This window comes from Malaclemys terrapin, chromosome 1 (assembly GCF_027887155.1).
Source record: "Malaclemys terrapin pileata isolate rMalTer1 chromosome 1, rMalTer1.hap1, whole genome shotgun sequence".
NCBI classification, from domain to species: Eukaryota; Metazoa; Chordata; order Testudines; family Emydidae; genus Malaclemys; species Malaclemys terrapin.
The window spans coordinates 196,985,623-197,004,422 of NC_071505.1; the positions used below are offsets into that span (position 1 = coordinate 196,985,623).

Below are 18,800 nucleotides of genomic sequence, written 5' to 3' on the forward strand. Positions count from 1 at the left end.
GCGGTGGGTCCTGGAGCAAGTGAAGGACCCGCCGCTGAATTTCCGCCAAAGACCCGGAACGGAAGGACCTCCCGCCACCGAATTTCTGCTGAGGATGGCAAAATGCTGCCCCGCAAATCCTGCTGCCCTAGGCGACTGCCTAGGGTCACCTAGTGGAAGCGCCAGCCCTGCTTAAACCACCATAAAATTCCAAACATGCATCTGCTTCAATTCTCCTGTTCTCTCAGTCTTGCTCTGCTCTGCTCCTGCTGTACTTTCTAGCCTGCAATGCTGCAAGCTGAGGTGCGGAGAGCATCTCATTCATTATGTAAACCCATTGATGAAAACATTAAGTGCATTGTGCTGCTGAAACTTGCTGAGCTTGTTTGAATAAATGCCAGGGATTAACAGTGTGTAAATTCACCAGTGGTTCAACAACAATGACATTATGCACCCCAAACACTGATGGGATTTGTTCAGTGTTCAGGACATGGGCTCTGAGGTGGAAAAAAGGGATTGCTAGTAATTTTTTAAGCCTCTTTGGCTGCACTGAGGCAGACTGTTGACATTATATAAATTCTTTAGATTAAAAAAAATCTGACTTTGTGTGAGGAGAGCTGATATTTAGCTTTTCCAATGTACAGCTGATCTGTGAAGAGGTTTGAAAATAGACAGAGAGCTGTACAATAAAAAGAACCCCATGCATTTAAAATAAGGAGGAAGTGGATCTAGGAGTGGAACTCTGTCTGATGCTAAGGGCCAGGAATCAAGCACAGGGCATGACTCTAACTGAAGTGATTTTCCAGCCTTGTCTCAGATCCTCAAAGGTATTTAGGCTTCTAACATCCATTGATTTCATTAGAAAGATGAGAGGGGTGAGGTAATAGCTTTTATTGGACCAAACTTCTGTCTAATAAAAGATATTACCTCACGCCCCTGGTATCTCTAATATCCCAGGACCAACACAGCGACAATAACACTGCATACAACATTGAGTTCACTGCAAGTTAAGAGCCTAAATACCTTTGTGGCTCTGGGCCTCAGGCCTGCTCTACACCTAAAAATTAGACCAACCTGGCTACATTGCCCCTGTAGCTGTAGCGAGGTTGATGGAAGAATTATTCCATTGACCTAACTACCGCCTCTCAGAGAGGTGGATTACCTACATTGACAGAAAAAACCCTTCCGTCGATGTAGGAAGCACCTACACTACAGTGCTACAGCAGCACTCTGTAGTTGTGACACTCTAGCCACTGTAGTGTAGACATGGCCTCAGTAACTTCCCAACCAATCTTCCCACAGTCCTATCTTTATGGAGTAAAATCAACTGTGAATAAGATTGTGTTACAAGTGGCCCCTTTCCTATGATATAAGAGCTGATAGTGCACCAAGCAGAACGGTGGAAGGCAATGAGGGAGATGCTTGACTTTGCTATCCCACAGGTCTCTAGTGATCTGCATCACTGTGCAGGAAGCCCAGGATCAATTACCTGTCCTGTAGTTCCTCCAAGCCATCAGGGCTAGAGAGTGCAATAGAGGCAGAGGTCCGGATCCTCAAAGGTATTTAGCCAAGAGCCTGGGCTTGCTCTGTAGTGACCTCTGTGGCTGATGAAGTAGTGGGGTTGATAGAATCCAAAGAATCCCCCTTCCCATCTGAAAGGTTGGTGATTGCAAGGCAAAGCCTTGTAGGGAGGATTCAAGTAGGGAGGTGTGTGTGAATTTGTAGAGTGCTGTGGGGGACATGGAGATCTCTCTTACAAAGAAATGGAAACCAATTTAATAAAAAATTGGACCTTAATGTTATGCTCTTAAATCTATATTTAAGCATCTAAGTAAGTGGCCTGACTTTCAAAAGAGCTGAGCAGCCAGCAGCTCCCACTGACTTCTTTCCTTGGATGAGCCAAGGTTTCTATTTGCCTGCAACAAGTAACACTTGTTGGTCCTGTGAAAGTGATCAAAACACATGCCTCCAATCCCTTCCTCCCAGGGGCGCATTAATGCTTCCCTGCCCACCTTTATTCCTGTAAATGTGATGCATGAATTCTGATAATATGCCCATGGAACAAGTGCTTTGTACAGAGGCACTGGAATTCAACATTGAGTGGAAATTGTTACCTGTTATTGCCTTTCTTAGTATTTAAAGGAGGCAGGGAGATGAGTGTTGCTATTATTTATCTCTCATTACAGTGGCCACTTCAACTCTATGAGTGTCCCAGAACAGATATGGCGACAGGCCCGCTAGATCCACAGGGGCAGAAAGGCTCACAGACTTTCAGTCCAAGAATGAGAAGAACTGTTCCTGGATGTGAACAAGGACTCTTTGTGACTACACAGACAAAGTTAGAAGAGCACAAAACAAAGCTCATGTTTCAGAGACAGGACAGCTTGAGGCAAGAGGACAGGGAAACAATGCAGGAAACTCTTTCCCTAATGAGAGAGAAATATGAGGAGGACAAACACTTCCAGAGGGAAATTTTTAGCAAACATTTAAGGACTCTGAAAGAATGACAATAGTGTTTTTGCAACTGGCTCCTGCAGCTATGTCTGCCCCCTGCATAATATCACCATTTATGGCCTTGATTCACGACAGCATTTTAAAAGAACAGCGAACCGTGGCCACTGGAAGCTGGGAGCAATCGTACTTGTGAACGCTCAGGTAAACAAAGCGTCTCACGGCCCAGCAGTGGCTTATCCTGAACAGGTCACGAATCAAGTTTGGGAACCCCTGAACTAGGGTAATTGCCAACAGTTAAAAGTTACCATGCAGCCCTTTCTAAGCAAGCCCCTTTATTATTAAGATGAAACCATTACAGAGAAAACACAATAAAAACAATAAAAGAACCTACACACTAATCCAAGAAGGACTCTGGTAGGTTTTAGTCCTTCAAACCCCACCAAGGGGATTTTCTGTGGTTATAAGTTCTTAATAGCTGTTAGCTCAGAACAAGCACCCCCATGAATCTGTGACTCCTTCCGTTATACATAGGGCCCTACCAAATTCACAGTCCATTTTGCTCAATTTCATAGTCATAGGATTTTAAAAATCATCAATTTTATGGTTTCAGAGGTTTACATCTGAAATTTCATGGTGTTGTAACCGTGGGGGTCCAAACCCAAAAGATGGTGGGTGGGGGTTACAAGGCTATTGTAGTGGGATTGTCACCTTTACTTCTATGCTGCTGCTGGCAGGGGCACTGCCTTCAGAGCTGGGCAGGGAGCGGGCTTTGCCTCCCAGCCAGGCTCTCTCAGGAAAAAGCAGCTCTGTCCCGCTCCCCGCCCAGCTGCCAGGGAGAGCAGCCAAATGTGCCGGGGGGTGGGAGGCGCAGGGAGAGAAGGACAGAGCCACTCTCCCTCTTCACCCCTGGCAGGCCAATCTGGGGGTACTTGACTCCAACATTACCCCTCTTTGCGTCGTCTTTGCTTCTCCTTGATGTTTCCCAGGAAATCCACTTCACATGTATTGTCCCAGAAGTTCAGGCTTGTCTGCCATATTGTTCAGTATAAACCTTTGATCATCCAGGCCCACAATAATACATCACTTTTGTATTTAATATAGTGGAGTCCAAGCATACTTAAACTTAATAAGTTTTTTCAGGGATATTGCAGGAAATTGCCATAGCTGTCTCACCTCTCCACTTCTGTTGCTGACAAGCTTGTCTCTCTCACCAACAGAGGTTGGTCCAATAAAAGATATTACCTCACCCACCTTGTCTCTCTAATATCCTGGGACCGACATAGCTACAACTCAATGCAAACATCTCCCCTCTAAAGAAGTAGGGGTAGCTAGGGGGAGTGACTCGCATTCTAGGGAAACCTACTGATTTATTTCCTGGACAGGTTTATTCCATGAATGGACTTTCATAATTTCACATTTCAACTATTCACATGATAAACATTGTTGCTAGCAAACCAGCCAACTTCCTTCAACAATCTGTACAGAGTCATTTCACCACCAGCCCATATACTTTCTCTCTTTAGCACCTATGGGGCTCTTGCCTACCCTTTCTTACCTTTGTCACCCTGAAACCTTTGGGTGCTTGAGACCTGGTCTTCCCACTCCCCACATGGCTTCTAGGGAGTGTGTCTAGTGTCCCTTTGTCCCTGAAGGGGTTGGCTGCCCCAGCAATGGGTCGAGGTCCCTCCCAGAAATATTTCACAGAACAGTTCTTTGGGCCAAAGAGAAAAATCTGTTAGGGCAGCCTTGCTGTGCAGTGGCTCACAACCATGTACTGCTTATAACAGTAGGTGAAAGAGGATGGGCAAGGGAGATTCCTCAAACCTCCCCCACAGCCAAATTCCTTTCTGCGCCCCACCCCTTTGGAGGCTGGGGTGGGGACTCCAAGGGCTTAACTTTAGCTTTTCTGGGGGCGCGAAGAAGGGGAGGAGTATCGATTCCTTACCCCACTGGGGTGGCCTTTTGTTCCCCACACACTGAGTCAAGGTGAGTGTCCTTCCTGTCTGTCGTCCTCCTCACTCACATGTATTTGTCTGTATACCTTGGGAAGGTAACTTGATTCCTTTCGTGTATTGGCAAGGGGGACTTGACCTCCCTCCTCCCTGTCTGCTACTTCATTTGCTATTTGGCTAAGGCAGGCCATTGCAGCCATGGAGCTAACTGAGGGAAGTCTGATTGACCCCTTCTGCTTTTAAAGCCATAATATCATTCCCTACCGCAAAGAATATGAACTATCTGACAATATCTCTACAACCAGCCCCTGACCATTCCTGAGGCTATATAGAAATCTGTGCTGTAGGTAGAGGGAAGGCTTTTACACCCGGAACTATAACAGGCTGCCTCACAGCCATTGCCTAACATTCCACGCCAACTCAAAACTGTCAGAAGGAAAACTGGAATCAGACTGAGATGCATTTTATTATCCTTTAGGATAATATGTCTATTGTCCTTTGTTGTCTGCATGTTAACTTGGTTGGGTTTTTTTTGCTATCACAGCTGGCCTGAAACCATTCCTTGAAAAGGAAAGCTTTGTGTAATTTGCACTACTGTTCTTTCATTTCAAAAGTATTACAGTTCACTTCTCCATATATTCCTGCATCAAAACCCACATACCTACTAAAAAAGGTCTATACAAATACATAAAAATGATCTAGATCAGTGTTTCTCTACCATTCAAGTTGGCAACCTTTTGTTCAAAGTAAAATATTTTCATGACTCACTTGTCTTTACTATAAGAGTAAAAAAAAAGTCTCAATGCTAAGCCTGTATAATTTATTTGTGTGTGTGTTTTGAGAGGCTGACTACGAATGCTGCCTTTGAATGGTGAAGGTTTAAGAGAGGTGGGGAGTGTGAGATTTTATTGCTCTAGAGTGTCATAAAGTTTGCAATGCCGTGTGAGTCCCTCCCCATCCCGATTGCCTTTTGTGATTCCCTGGGGGTTGTCACTTACCAGCTGAAAAACAATGATCTAGAGCAGCGCTTCTCAAAGTGGTGGTCCGCGGACCGGTGCCGGTCCATCAGCTGCCAGTCTGCGGTGAGTTTCCTCATAAGAGGGTCGAATAGGATAATAATATGGCACCGGTCCCTAGCACATTGGGGGAAAAAATTGCCGGTCCCCCACATCAGATAGCTTGAGAAGCACTGATCTAGAGCATAATACGACCATCACCTCAAAATCACGTGAAGGCACTTCCCAGTAGCAACAGCTGGTAATGACTGCCTGCTCAACAGAATGCCTTAAATACTTACTGTATTGTGTTTGAACTCAAGGTCCAGTATGGGATTTAAACCAATGATCTGGCCTAGAAGTGAGAAGTCTACAAGGTAAGGCATATTGACAAACTAATGACAATTCAAAAAATCTGCCCCTTGCCCACTAGACAGCTGTTTTACTCAAGGATGTGCTGTATTCTTTGGAGAGCACAGTGAGGAAGTATGTTGGCCTTCGCTAAATGAGGTATTTCTCACGTGTCTATCTTGGTGGTTTTGCATGGTAATTTAGATGTTCAAAAATGTCAAAGTGAGCTAGCAGCACAAGACCCCCCTGAAAGACCATTTGAATGAAAATCCTACTACTGCATCTCTTTGGGGGCATGATGCGTCAGTGTGTAACGAGAGGTATTCCCCAGTATACAGATGCTGCAAGAGGAGATTATTGGCTGCTTAAATCACCTGGTAAAATTGAAAATAAAACTAAATACATATAAACAAACCACTGATCTGAAAAATTATTAGTACAGTAATGGGTGAACCTGAAAAGGTTAATAAGCCCTACAAATTCTCCTTAACTAAGATATTTTAGTTTCTTTTCAGGCTACCTTTTCCCCATCACCAAAAGAAGGTGCTCCTGCCCTACAGCCACTTGCTCACATGGTTTACCCATATTCATGACCCCCTTCCTAGCAAAAGCAGCCAAATGATGGCTTTTCTTTCTCTCCTACTCAGCTGCCCTTCCCTTCCCTAGATCATCTCTGGACGCCTGTGAAAGGGGTCCAGTGTCCTGCGGCCCTTGTCACTGTGGTTATGTATTCAGCCATGAACCCTCAACTCAGACTAGCCCCCAGGTATGTTTTGGGAAGTACTGTGAAGTATGGGATCATTGCAGTGACAATAGTGGTACAAGGGAGCAACGGTCGCCATGTCAGCAAGTCTGTCATCAGAAGTAGGGATTGGGAGGGAGGAAAAGTCAGCTAGGTTGTGGGAGAGGAGGAGGAAGTGTTGGGGATGCAGCTGTAACATTTAGAACAGTCCGGCCTTCTGGGATGGTAAAGGCAAATGTGTGAAGTGACACACACTTTACGGTAACTTCTTACTAGGGTAACCCTTCTGCCAGGTGAAACTTGGCAGCAACAAGGGTTGGGTTCATTATCTAGGGGTTCCTCTTAACAATATGACACAGAACTGGCTAAAGCCTCCACCCAGTAATCTGGGAAACCATAACACTACCCCGGGTGTGTCTAAGGTCTGGTCTATACTACCCGCCTGAATCGGCAGGTAGAAATCGACCTCTCGGGGATCGATTTATCGCGTCCCGTCGGGACGCGACAATCGATCCCCAAATCGGCGCTCTAACTCCACCAGCGGAGGTGGTAGTAAGCGCCGCCGACAAAAAGCGGCAGAAGTCGATTTTTCCGCCGTCCTCACAACGGGGTAAGTCGGCTGCAATACGTCGAATTCAGCTACGCTATTCACGTAGCTGAATTTGCGTATCTTAAATCGACTCCCCGCTGTAGTGTAGATGTACCCTAAGAGGCAATACTTTCCTACTACTAAGCACTGAGTCTGTGTATAACAAAAGATAGCTTTTATTAAAAGGGAAAGGGAAACACACGTAAATTTGGGAAAACATCACAACCACATTCAAAAGCATGTAATCATAGGCAAACCTGACCCACAGTGTGTCGGGCAGTGTCCTTTGCCTGTTTCCCACCTTGCAGTGGGAAAGTCTGGAGAACAAATGTCCCTTTATCACATCACTCTCCACACCCTCCACTGCACCTTGACTCACAGTTGGCTGTCCTTGATTAGAGAAGACCCAGAGTTCAGAAGTGCATGCTCCGGGATTCACCTCCCACCCAAGAAAGGAGGGGGGACGTTGAGCAATATCTGTGTGGTTGCTGTGCACCTCTGCAACTCGCTGTTTGCCACTGACTCTGCTGCTTTTCCTTGCTGCCACTGGTCACATGCTACTGCTGTTGGACTCTCACTGCCATTTCTGCAATGCTAAGTTCTGAGGTTTCACTTCTTAATCCAAGTCTTTAGTGATGTCAGCTCTTACTGATTTCACTGGGTAGCAGGAAACCTTACTGCCAGTACTGCCTCTGCATTGTCTTTCATTTAACCACTGTCCCTACACCAGGTCTAAGGCATAGCCCCTAGATCTGCTTATCAGTGACCCAGCTCTGCTCATCACTGAACAGAAAATTGAGTCAAATAAGCTCTGTCCTTAAACGCTGGGCAGGGGAAGGTCAAATGGTGCCTAGGATTCTTTCAGCAGAGTCCACACCACCAAGTAGAAACACCTATCCCCAACCCCACTCATCTCCACTGGGAGATGGCATCCCTACCCCTACGTAGTGAGTGAGGTTCATTTTAGAGTGATCCCCTCAATCGGGGCAAGTGAAGCACAGTTCTGCTGCCCTTTACTCACACCATAAGCATAACAACATTTCATTATCTCTGCACTCAATACAAAAGGGATTTGTAACCCAACACCAGCCAAAAGGGATCATTTTAGAAGAGCAGCTCCACCATGTTGCGCACCTAGTCTTTTCTGCCAGCTCATCACCAGATGTCAGGGGAGAGCTCATTCAGACCCTGCTTACATTAGAACAGATCTAAAACTAAAAAAAAAAAAGAAAAAAAAAAAAAGAAAAGTCTGGTTGAGGACTATGTTTTGGACTGGTTCCAATATTTTACAAAACAGGCTAGGTCTTCACTGCAAATAAAGGGAGCATTTTTACGAGATAGCTATCTTGCTGTAAACTCATAGTGGAGAGACAAGGCACTGTCGTTTTAATCCTGATGCAGCTAGTGGAGGTCAACTCCAGGTGGGGGTATAGGGTTGAACTGGGCTAGCTACATTTACAGCAACTCAATGTAAAAAACACATCTCTTTCTGCAATGAAGACGAAGCATAGCTCTTTATATGAGCACCCACAAATCTCATTGATTTCGCATAGTAGGTGATACACTGCCTGAAGGCTCTGCTTCACACTGCCACTGGTGAAGTATGTAACCTGAATTAGACTAAAGTATTACAGCCCTCAGGAGACTGCACTATTGTGTGCCAGAGGCACAGAACAGGAGGGACTGAGGTGCACCAATGCCCTCAAAAATTAAAATGTTCTGTCCCACAAACAGTCTAATTGAACACCACAAGGCTCCTTAGAAATGTGTGTACCCTAAATAAAGAAACAAAATGAAAGAAAAATATTTACCATATTCCAACCAGTTCTCATATTGAATACACACACCGATACCCATAAACCTGATGGCAAGAAACAAGTCCCACTGAATACACTTAAGGGATGTCTACTCCACAGTTGGGAAGTATGATTGCAGCATGTGTAGGCATACCTGAGCTGGCGCTGATCTAGCTAGATCAAAGCTAGCTAGAGTAACTATAGAGACCTTTAGAAAATTCCCACAAGAAATTAAATTAAAAAGTCCTGTTTGAATTGCTTGTCTATGTTAAAAGCTAGAGGCTGTTTTCTCTCTGGGTAGAGGTAGCCCCAGACAGCATAGCATGCTGGAAAGTAGCTACTGTCCACAGATATCTGGCACTGATTCTAACCAGACTGTCGTTCTCAGGTCAGCCTCTGAATTTCTGCTGACCAGATTGCCTTAATCATGAGATCATGTCTTTCCAGAGAAATCCCACTAATGCCTTTATTCTGTGAAAGTAGTATATAAAGAGGGAGGCTTTCTGAGTCTCCACTGTGCAGTCCAGCAAAGACATCACTATCCCCAGAGACTGCACTGTCTTCTCTCTACCGTCGAACTTGCAGAAGCAGAAAACATGGACATTACCATCCAGCACCCCTGGTTCAAACGAGCTCTTGGACCCTTATTTCCAAGCCGTTTGTTTGACCAGTATTTCGGAGAGGGTCTTTTCGATTATGATCTCCTGCCTTTGTTCTCTTCCACCATCAGCCCCTATTACAGGCACTCTCTCTTCCGCACCGTTCTGGAATCAGGCATTTCAGAGGTAAGACTCCTTTACTGAATACCATTTACCTCTGCTGCCAATTCATTAATAGTAACAACCACCTGCTACTTTCCTTGATTCAATTAGATTATGTCAATTGGCTCTTATGTGAACAGGTGCAGGAAAACTAGCAGGTTTCCTGCAAAACACTAAGCCCACCTGACCATCACAGAAAATTATCACAGGAAATCTTAGCAAAGGAAATAATTTTTTCCCTTTAAGAAATCGATTTGACCTATAGTTTTTTTACAATACTGTAAAAAGATCACTTTATGACCCTGCCAGCAGTTTGCCGTGTGCTGGGGAAAAAAACAAAGCTTCCTCTGTTACATGAACATTCATATTCAGCTTACTTTTGTTGGGGATGGGACTCCAGGTATAAATTCAGTCTTGAGCATGAACATTCTCCTTTCTTTTCTTTTTTTCGCCATCTCATGACCTCCGTGTTACAATCCCATACTGGAAATCCCAAGAACAGTTCTCCAAAGACTATATGCAAAATGAACATTTTGTACGTTGGGCTGTATTCAAAACAGTCAGATCTGAAATGTCAAAGCGAGCACAGATGTTTGTTCTTTCTGCATTCTACTAACCTTCCCAAGGTTTCCTCCAAAAATCTAGCAGAAGCCCAGCAGAGCTAGAGCTGCAAGAATTTTATTAGACTTACAAGCCAGTCCACAAAACTGCAGATCACACTTTCTTCCTGAATCCATGCGGCTTTGCGGAGAAAGTGTGGTTTAAAAGAGAGAGTAAAAAGCAAAAGTGCTAGCTTAACAAAACAGGGGAAGCTGCATAACTGATATAACTTCACTGCTAGCTGCTGAGCACAACCCAAATGTCCAATAAATCTCTAATGATAGATTCTGAAAAATAGTCGAGTGATAGAGTGACACAATGAGAGCAATGTGAAGCGATGCAAACTCAAGGAGCAATAAGGATGTCTTAGAATTCTACCAGCCTTGCAATTACAGGGCCTTAGCCAAAGCACATTTACTTTATTGGAGAACCCTATTGACTTCAGTGGGCTTTGGATCAGGCCCATAACCATTCTCTAGCCTTCTTAAATCACTTCTGAGACAATCATGCTCAGGCTGAGACTGAGAATTACTTTGTTTTTGACTCAACAAATTATTGTTTAATTTTATTACCATATTAATTGCAGGTGAGGTCTGACCGGGACAAGTTTACAATCCTCCTGGATGTAAAACACTTCTCTCCCGAAGATCTGAGTGTGAAGATTATGGATGACTTTGTGGAAATCCATGGCAAGCACAATGAGAGACAGGTAAGCAGAAAAAGCATGCAACTTTGGAGGGGAATTATCCTGCTCTTTTCTCTTTCTGACTTTAAGGTGTTCCTCAGTTGGGGAAGTACAAAGGGGAAGAATAATGTTCTCTACTTTTTTCAGAATTATTTTTCAAAGGTTAAACCCAAGTCACTAAATGTAGGTTCCCGGCTCTGGCAAAGATCAAACCTGATTTCTGATAATAATGGGAAAATTTGTCTGTTGTTTATTTTCAGTCATGGTCCATAACAGTCAGATGACAATATGCACTGTTCAGTAATAACATCTGACTAGAAAAAGAATGAAGCTGTCAACGAATGACTGAGTTTCCATAATCCAGGATTACTTGTGGAAAGCCGAGTTTTCATATGCTGGGTTGGACGAGAAGAGCAAAACAAACAAAACCAAAACAACAAAGGGCCTAAGGCGTGGAAACTGAGCACATATGACATGGGAATTCAAGCGAGGATTGAAGTGTGAATAATAATAATAATAATACCAGTGGCAGGAGAGAGGAGGGGGCACAAACTCTTCTCATCCATGAAGACACTTGTTGGGAAAACAAAACTTAAGAGCCCAATCAGTATTTGCATTTGATGCTAGTTTGCCATAAAGGGAGAAAAAAAGCCACTTTAATGTCAATCTTTCTTTTTATTTCTCATTCTTTCAGCCAACAGCATCAGAGGAGCCAGGATTACAGCCTCTTGTTTCATTCAATGATGGTTCCAACATACTGAAATATAGGCATTGATTTTCAGAGCGCTGAGCACCTACAACTTCAACTGAAATAAGTGGGAGCTGCAGGTGCTCAGTGCCGCTGACAGTCATGCCCAGCATCGTATGGTAAGGGCCAAATTCTGCTCTGATTGACACCCTTTGTAGCTCAGTTGGCCTGAGTGTTGTGGCACAGGATATCAGCTAAGGCAGGATTTGTCCCTAATAAATTGTGGCGTAGAATAAAATGCATATACATTCATAGCCCTGCCTGAGACAGTGGCTTTGAAATAACTGTTTGGAATTCAGTGTAAACATGGAGTCACACTCTGGTGATGTAGATTAAAACATGCTACGGGGTGTGCCTCAAGTCACACCAGGCCCCGTTTCTGACCGAGCCATCTGTTCCCTCTGTCTGTTGTCAGGACGACCATGGCTACATTTCCCGCGAATTCCACCGCAGATACCGCCTGCCTTCCAACGTGGACCAATCTGCCATCACCTGCTCCCTGTCTGCTGATGGCATGCTGACTTTCTCTGGCCCAAAAGTCCAGTCCAACATGGACACCAGCTATAGCGAGAGACCCATTCCTGTATCCCGAGAGGAGAAGCCCGCCTCGGCTCCTTCTTCCTAGGCTGATCCTGCTGATGAAGCATCCAGGCGTCTGTCACCATTCGCAGGCCTCATTCACAGAGTCATTACATAGGTACCAGTGAATATCTAGAGGGGGTTATTTTTTGTTTTAAATTTTTCTTGGATGACTGAGGGGCTGGGTGAGAAGCTAGTGGATTTTGAAGCTTAAGCCTAAACATTGTGATGTCAGGATGACATGAAACAAGTGTGCTGCCAAACTGATGTATTTGCTGAAAAGGTCTTTAAACTGTCCTGGATTTTGGTAACATCTACCAAATATGAATGAGTGCACAATTAACATTAGCTCCCAACACACCCATCATTAGCACAAGGCTTGTATGGTGAAAAGCCCAGCAGACCTGCTCTAGCCTAAAGAAATTAAAGTCGGAGCTAAGTTGATTACTGTGAAAAAACCCTGAGAGACTGTGCACTTGCAATGAATGTGCCATGAGTTTCTTAGAACAAAAGCGAGAACAACAGTGTGTAATGTTTGGGAGTTGCAACATTTTTTCAGCAAAGTCTTTAAGTGTATCTGTTTACACCACTGCAGAGTCATCTTCCATTAGTGACAACTGATGCAAGGACAAGCACGTCTTTCCAATGTGTTTGTAGACCCTTTGGGGGGTCCATCATTGTGCTGAGGCTTCAAATCCCTACCGAGCTCTCCCCAGCCTGCATGTAGCACACCATCTTTGTTAATCTTGCTGTAATTCTAATATAGCTCCAACTGTTCTAATGATATCTGACACACAATCTGAGAACTCAGTCACTGGCAGTCAATAAAGAAAATGTGAAACAAGCAATTGGCATTTTGCTTATTTATTTCCTTCCAAGGTCTTTGTAGTTAAAATGTCACCCACTGTCTATCTCTGTTCAGAATACGTGTTCACTCCAAACAGAAATATCAACAAAAGACCAATTCTTACACTCTCCTGTTTTTCTCTATTTATCCCCCCCAGATATTTAATTCAGTTGCCTCAATAGAGACGACAATGAAGACCTTTTTAATGTAATAAAATATAGCGGATAACATTCCAAAGCTTTGATTAAATATTGTTGTGAGCAAACATAGATACATTCCCTTTTAACTCTCCCCACAATTAAAATGCATTAGGTCAACAGTTCTCCAATCAGCGTACATATACCGCTAGTGGGATGCAGGCTGCAATCAGTTGAGATGTGGGGTTTTTTTTTTACAGTGTCAGGATAAAAATCTGTTATAACTGCTAAGTATTAAAATCACAAATTTAATGCACAAAGTACTTTGAGTTTTAGATGTGATACACTGGATCTGAAAGTCTGAGACCTGCAGCACCAGGTGAACCTTTATAGTGGAAAAATCAGGAATGTTTTTGCTCATATATAGGGATAGTCCCTCCTAACTAGGGATAGTAGATGTCAAGAGTCTACTTAGATATTAGACCTATTAATGCTTGGTGGTAATATTCAAAGATCTATATACAACAAAGCAGATTCAAGAGCACATCAAGCGCATAGTCCTCTGGGAAGATCATCCTTCTATTCCAGGGGGTCTCAAACTTCATTGCCTCATGACACATTTCTGATAACAACAATTACTACATGACCCCAGGATGGGGGATCGCAGTGTGAGCCTGCCCCATCCCAGCTGCTCGGGTTAGGAGCCAAAGCCAAAGCCTGAGCCCCACAGCTCTGGGTGGGGGTGAGGGGGAAAAGCTGAAGGCCAAGGGCTTCAGCCCTAGGCAGGAGGCCTGTAACCTTGGGCCCTGCTGCCCAGGGCTGAAGCTCTCGGGCTTGGGTTTTGGTCCTGGGCCCCAGCACGTCTAACGCCAGCCCTGGCGACCCCATTAAAATGGGGTTGTGACCCACTTTGAGGTCCCGACCCACAGTTTGAGAACTGCTGTTCTATTCCTACAAAGGAAGTGGTAGAGCACTTCAAAAAGAGTGCTAGCTCAAGATCAGGCTTTGCCAGACAGAAATGCTCACCAGACTCTTCCTCTCCACTGTGGTTCACTTGGTAACAAAACAATTGTTCTCTCTTTTGGTATGTGTGAGATTAACTTCCTCCGACTGCACCTAGTCCCTAAAGCCAGGAGTTTGGGTAGGGGGTGAGGAGGAGCACTTCAGCTGTTAATCAGGTGCCATCAGAAGAGCCTTGGCAACTCGCCACCCCTCTCTGTGCTTGTGATTCCTCTCCCACCCTTTATCTGCCTTGAATATTTAGTTTGTAAGCTCCTTGGGGCAGAGATGCTCTGCATAAGTTTATACAGTGCCCAGCACAATGGGGGCCTTTGATATCACTTGGGGCTGATAGGTGCTACTGTACTATACATAATAGTAATAATCCATCATAAGACAAAATAAAGTACAGATGGAGACAATGAATTTGCTATTGGGCTCAATACAGCAAGATACTGAGCACCCTCAACTCCTGTTGAAATCTGCGTGTGCTGAGAGCACCCAGCATCTCACAGGAGCACTCTGCATCTTGCTGGGTCAATCACATAAAAAGAACGGTATTTGCTTCACCTCCTGTTTTAATTCATGGCCAAAATCTGTTCTCAGTTACACTGAAGTAAAAGCAGAGTAACTCAACTGAATCCCCTGGCATTGCTCTGGGTTTACATTGGTGTAAATGACAGCCGAATTGGGTCCTCTACACTAGCTTTGTGTTTGACATGAGCCAAGCCAGCCCTCTCACAGAACTGCATTTCACAGTACAGCACACATTCAAGCTGATGTTGACTCTCTGTGCTGTCTCCATCTTCACAGGTGGCTGATTCACACTTGTGGCTGCAGACAGGGAAGACTCAGGTGATAAAGACAGAGGAAGAGGAAGAGGGAGCAGTGTGCCTGGCACATTCCCAGGGTCAGGGCCGGCTCCAGGCACCAGCTTGTCAAGTAGGTGCTTGGGGCGGCCACTCCGGAGAGGGGCGGCACGTCCAGCTATTTGGTGGCAATTCGGCAGATGGTCCCTCACTCCGGCTCGGAGCGAAGAACCTCCCGCCGAATTGCCGCCATAGATCGTGATCGCGGCTTTTTTTTTTGGCTGCTTGGGGCAGCCAAAACCCTAGAGCCGGCCCTGCCCAGGATGGACATAGTGACACTTGCCTGACAAGCAGGGAGGAGCTGTTGCATGTGCAGTGTGGCCTGAAGCAGCCTGAAATCTGCTGCCACTAAAACCACCTGCTAAGCATCTGAGGAGAGAGGAACCATCTTCTTATACTGCCCTATGAGCTGTGCCTGAGGTGAACCCCTTCCCCTGCAGTGGCCTAGGCCCCAGGCGGTGGAGGGAGGAAAGAAGCTGAGACTGACACCCAAAGCAGCACTGTGCCCAGTGCCTTAAAGGTATGCTGCTGTCCGTCTGTGAGGGGCAAGTGAGGGTGTTGGGGGTGGGAAAAGCAAGGGGGAGCTACAAGGGGTGCAGGAGGTAAATGAGGAAGGCAGAGGTGTGAACGTTCTGTAATTCATACGTGATGGGGTGTCATGGATTTTATTGTCCTTTGCTTTTACTCACTTGGTTTTTTATTTCATTAATTATTGAGCGAGTCTAAGGGCTTTTTTCATTTCCTTTTTTAAATGAAGAGTTTGCTGAATTTTATTCTTGACGGAGGAAGACGTGAATGAATGCTTCCTGGAAAAAACAAGCTTATAACAACATGAGGCCTATATTAGAGTGATCAATTGGAAGCCACTACTGCCACTGTCCTGAGGCTACCCTAACTTGGACTGGGAGCTGAACTGGCCCCTGCTGCCCTCAGCACTAGTGTGGGGGTGTATAAAGGTAATAGAAAGCCAGCTACGCTCCCCTCCTCGTATGCAGCTCAGGCGCACCTGAGAAGCTGGCCTGTGATGTGTTCACAGCTCATTCCTGAGAGGACGCGTTACTCAAGCTGACCTGCCAAATGGAGGCACAACAAATGCCTACTTGCTAGTGTAATTAGTTGTGCAAATTTGCATGGGCAGGTGAGCAGAGGCCAGGTTCACTATTCCTGCTCCAGCCACTCTGCGTGACTTCAGTGGCAGAAAGGGAGGTAATCTGGCCAGCTGAGAAGTCCCCCAGTGGAGAAGAGCGCTTTACTGGTATAAAGTGGTATGGGCAGTTCCTGCACCAACTTCCCCCACCTCAGTGTTGGAGGAGGTGTGTCTGTGGTGGCATTCTGATGGTTGTCTCTGGGTGCAGGACCACCATAGCCAGCGGGTGTAAATTAGGGTAGCCTCTAAGCAGTTCTAACTTATGCTAGAGCTGGAGCTGGGATAGCCAGTGAAAGAGGTAGGTGTAACTGGCCCTCTTCCCAGCCTGCACCAACTGTATCTTCTGGAGTAATGAATCTATCAAACTGTTACTTCATGACTCTTGCAGCCTTTAAAAGTAATAGTCTTTTCACATGCCCACATACTAAGAGCCACAATGACTCACTCATGATTTTTCAAATATCTAGCCCAAATGGCTAAATCCTATATCATTCGATCTTTCCCACCTGGAAGCAGCTATTTTAATCTTTCATTGGAGACAGTACATCCCATAAAAGTTGGGGTTTTATGTCCTCTAAAACTAAGAAGATCTCTTATACCTTAACTGAAGATCTTCTTAACTGCTCACCAATTTGTAAATGCTACCAACACACAATCTTGTAGACCTAAGTCAGAGAATCTTTTAACCTTTATAATTTGATCTCCAGGTAAAGAGTAAAATACCACTCAATCAAATAGTATAGACATCTGACATCATAAATGAGCCAAGGTCTCTGCCTTTACTTTAGGGATAGCTTTGAAAAATCAGTAGATTTAGTTGACTTGTCCTGGGCCCTTCTACAATAGTTTATATAATATTCTCCAGCTCTGCATCCAGCCTTTTGCTCTACCCAGAGTTAACACCTAAATGCTCACCCAGCACCTGGGATCTTACTCTTACGTCAGGCACAACACTTCAAATCTCCCACCCCCCTCTCAGATCTCAGATCCAGAATCTTCCAGGAACCCCAGAACACAACCCCTCCCTGTCTCTACCTCATCAACTCCGGGAGCTCTGGGTACATTGCAACCCCAGCAGCTTAACCACAAAACCATCCTTCCTCCTGTCCCGTCACGTCACTATGAGAAATTCTATCCTCCTGCTCTGTGCACTTAACCCAGAAAAGATAATTGTTTTCCCTCCTTGGTGTAAATGTTCTTTTATTAGCTCTTGTCTCCCAGAGGACTCTGTCACAGTCTGTAACGTTGGAAACTGTTACTATTGTGGTTTCTCCAGAGTTGCTTGTGAAATTCATTTGTTAATAGAGAGTCATTAACATTTTTTAAGGTATAGTAGATCTTCAAAGTTTAAGTTTAGTAACTTAGCCAGGATTTTTTCCATGAAGAGAAATATCTGGGGACTTCATCCACAGGGGACTCTTAGGTTTTGTGATCACATTTAGTTTTTTCCAACATTTGAGGGTTTTTTTTATAGTAGTATATAGCTATGAGCAAGTGTTTTTATTTGGAATGGGTTTTCATTCATCCTGTTGTAGTGCATTTTTACCACCTTTTAACAGTACGTTGTAATTTCCATTCTGAGACTTCAACTCACTTGCCTATTTAGTATAAATAGCTTTTACTTTCCCTCCAACTCTCCAAGGAAGCCCGGAAGCTTTAAATTCATGTCCTGGATAGGATCAGTTTCAACATTCCTTTGACTAAATGACTCTGCACAGTGGCAGGGACTGTTAGTTTTGTGATCACATTTAGTTTTCCAACATTTGAGCTTTCTGGTAGAGTAGTATGGCGGCTTGAGTGAACAGTCTGTACCTCCACCGAATGTTTACAGCCAGGGTTAGGTTTTTCTCACAAGAAGAACTCTTTATTCAGAGCACTTTTCTTCCGTTTTGTTAGAAGTCAAAGACTTTTAGTGTTTCAGGCTTTGGGGATATGTCAGTGAGCATTCATCAGCTTTGGAATCAGGCTCTACCCCTCCCTCAGAAGACTTTATTTTTGAATAGCATATTACTGTCTGGGGAGCTGCAGAACCCAATGTGTTACTGGACAGGCTTATAGGGATCCAGAAGAGGCATGATATGCACCAGGAGAGGGACTGAGACCTCTGCTTGCTCATTTGCGGTAGTAGAGCTGGTCAGTGACTGTAAAAAGTTCTTCATAGATTCCAAGGCCAGAAGAGACCATTGTGATCATCTTGTCTGATCTCCTGTACAGCACAAACCATAGAAACCACCTCAAATTCATTCCTAGAGCAGATCATTTAGAAAACATCCAATATTGATTTAAAAATCATCAGTGATGGACAAACCACCATGACCCTTGGTAAATTGTTTCAATGATTAATTATTCTCACCGTTAAAAATCTACACCTTATTTCCAGTCTGAATTTGTCTAGGTTCAACTTCCAGCCTTTAGATCGTGTTATACCTTGCTGTGGTAGATTGTTCTTGTGAACATTCATTTGAATTCCAAATGGCTGTGAAGTCTAAATCACTTATCTAACCCTTTTTATATTTGCTAAATCCTTTTTTGGGGTGAGGGGACTAGAACTGAAACAGTACTCCAGGTGA

The 18,800-nt window shown here is 44.5% G+C and overlaps 1 protein-coding gene across 1 annotated transcript; it reads left to right on the forward strand.

Annotated features, from left to right (window-relative positions):
• The first annotated feature begins 9,399 nt into the window (after positions 1-9,399).
• CRYAA (crystallin alpha A) lies at positions 9,400-13,036 on the forward strand. Its single transcript, XM_054005194.1, has 3 exons — positions 9,400-9,643; positions 10,806-10,928; positions 12,068-13,036. The coding sequence occupies exons 1-3, from the start codon at positions 9,455-9,457 to the stop codon at positions 12,275-12,277; spliced, it is 522 nt and encodes a 173-aa protein (XP_053861169.1). The 5' UTR covers positions 9,400-9,454; the 3' UTR covers positions 12,278-13,036.
• Positions 13,037-18,800: the final 5,764 nt, after the last annotated feature.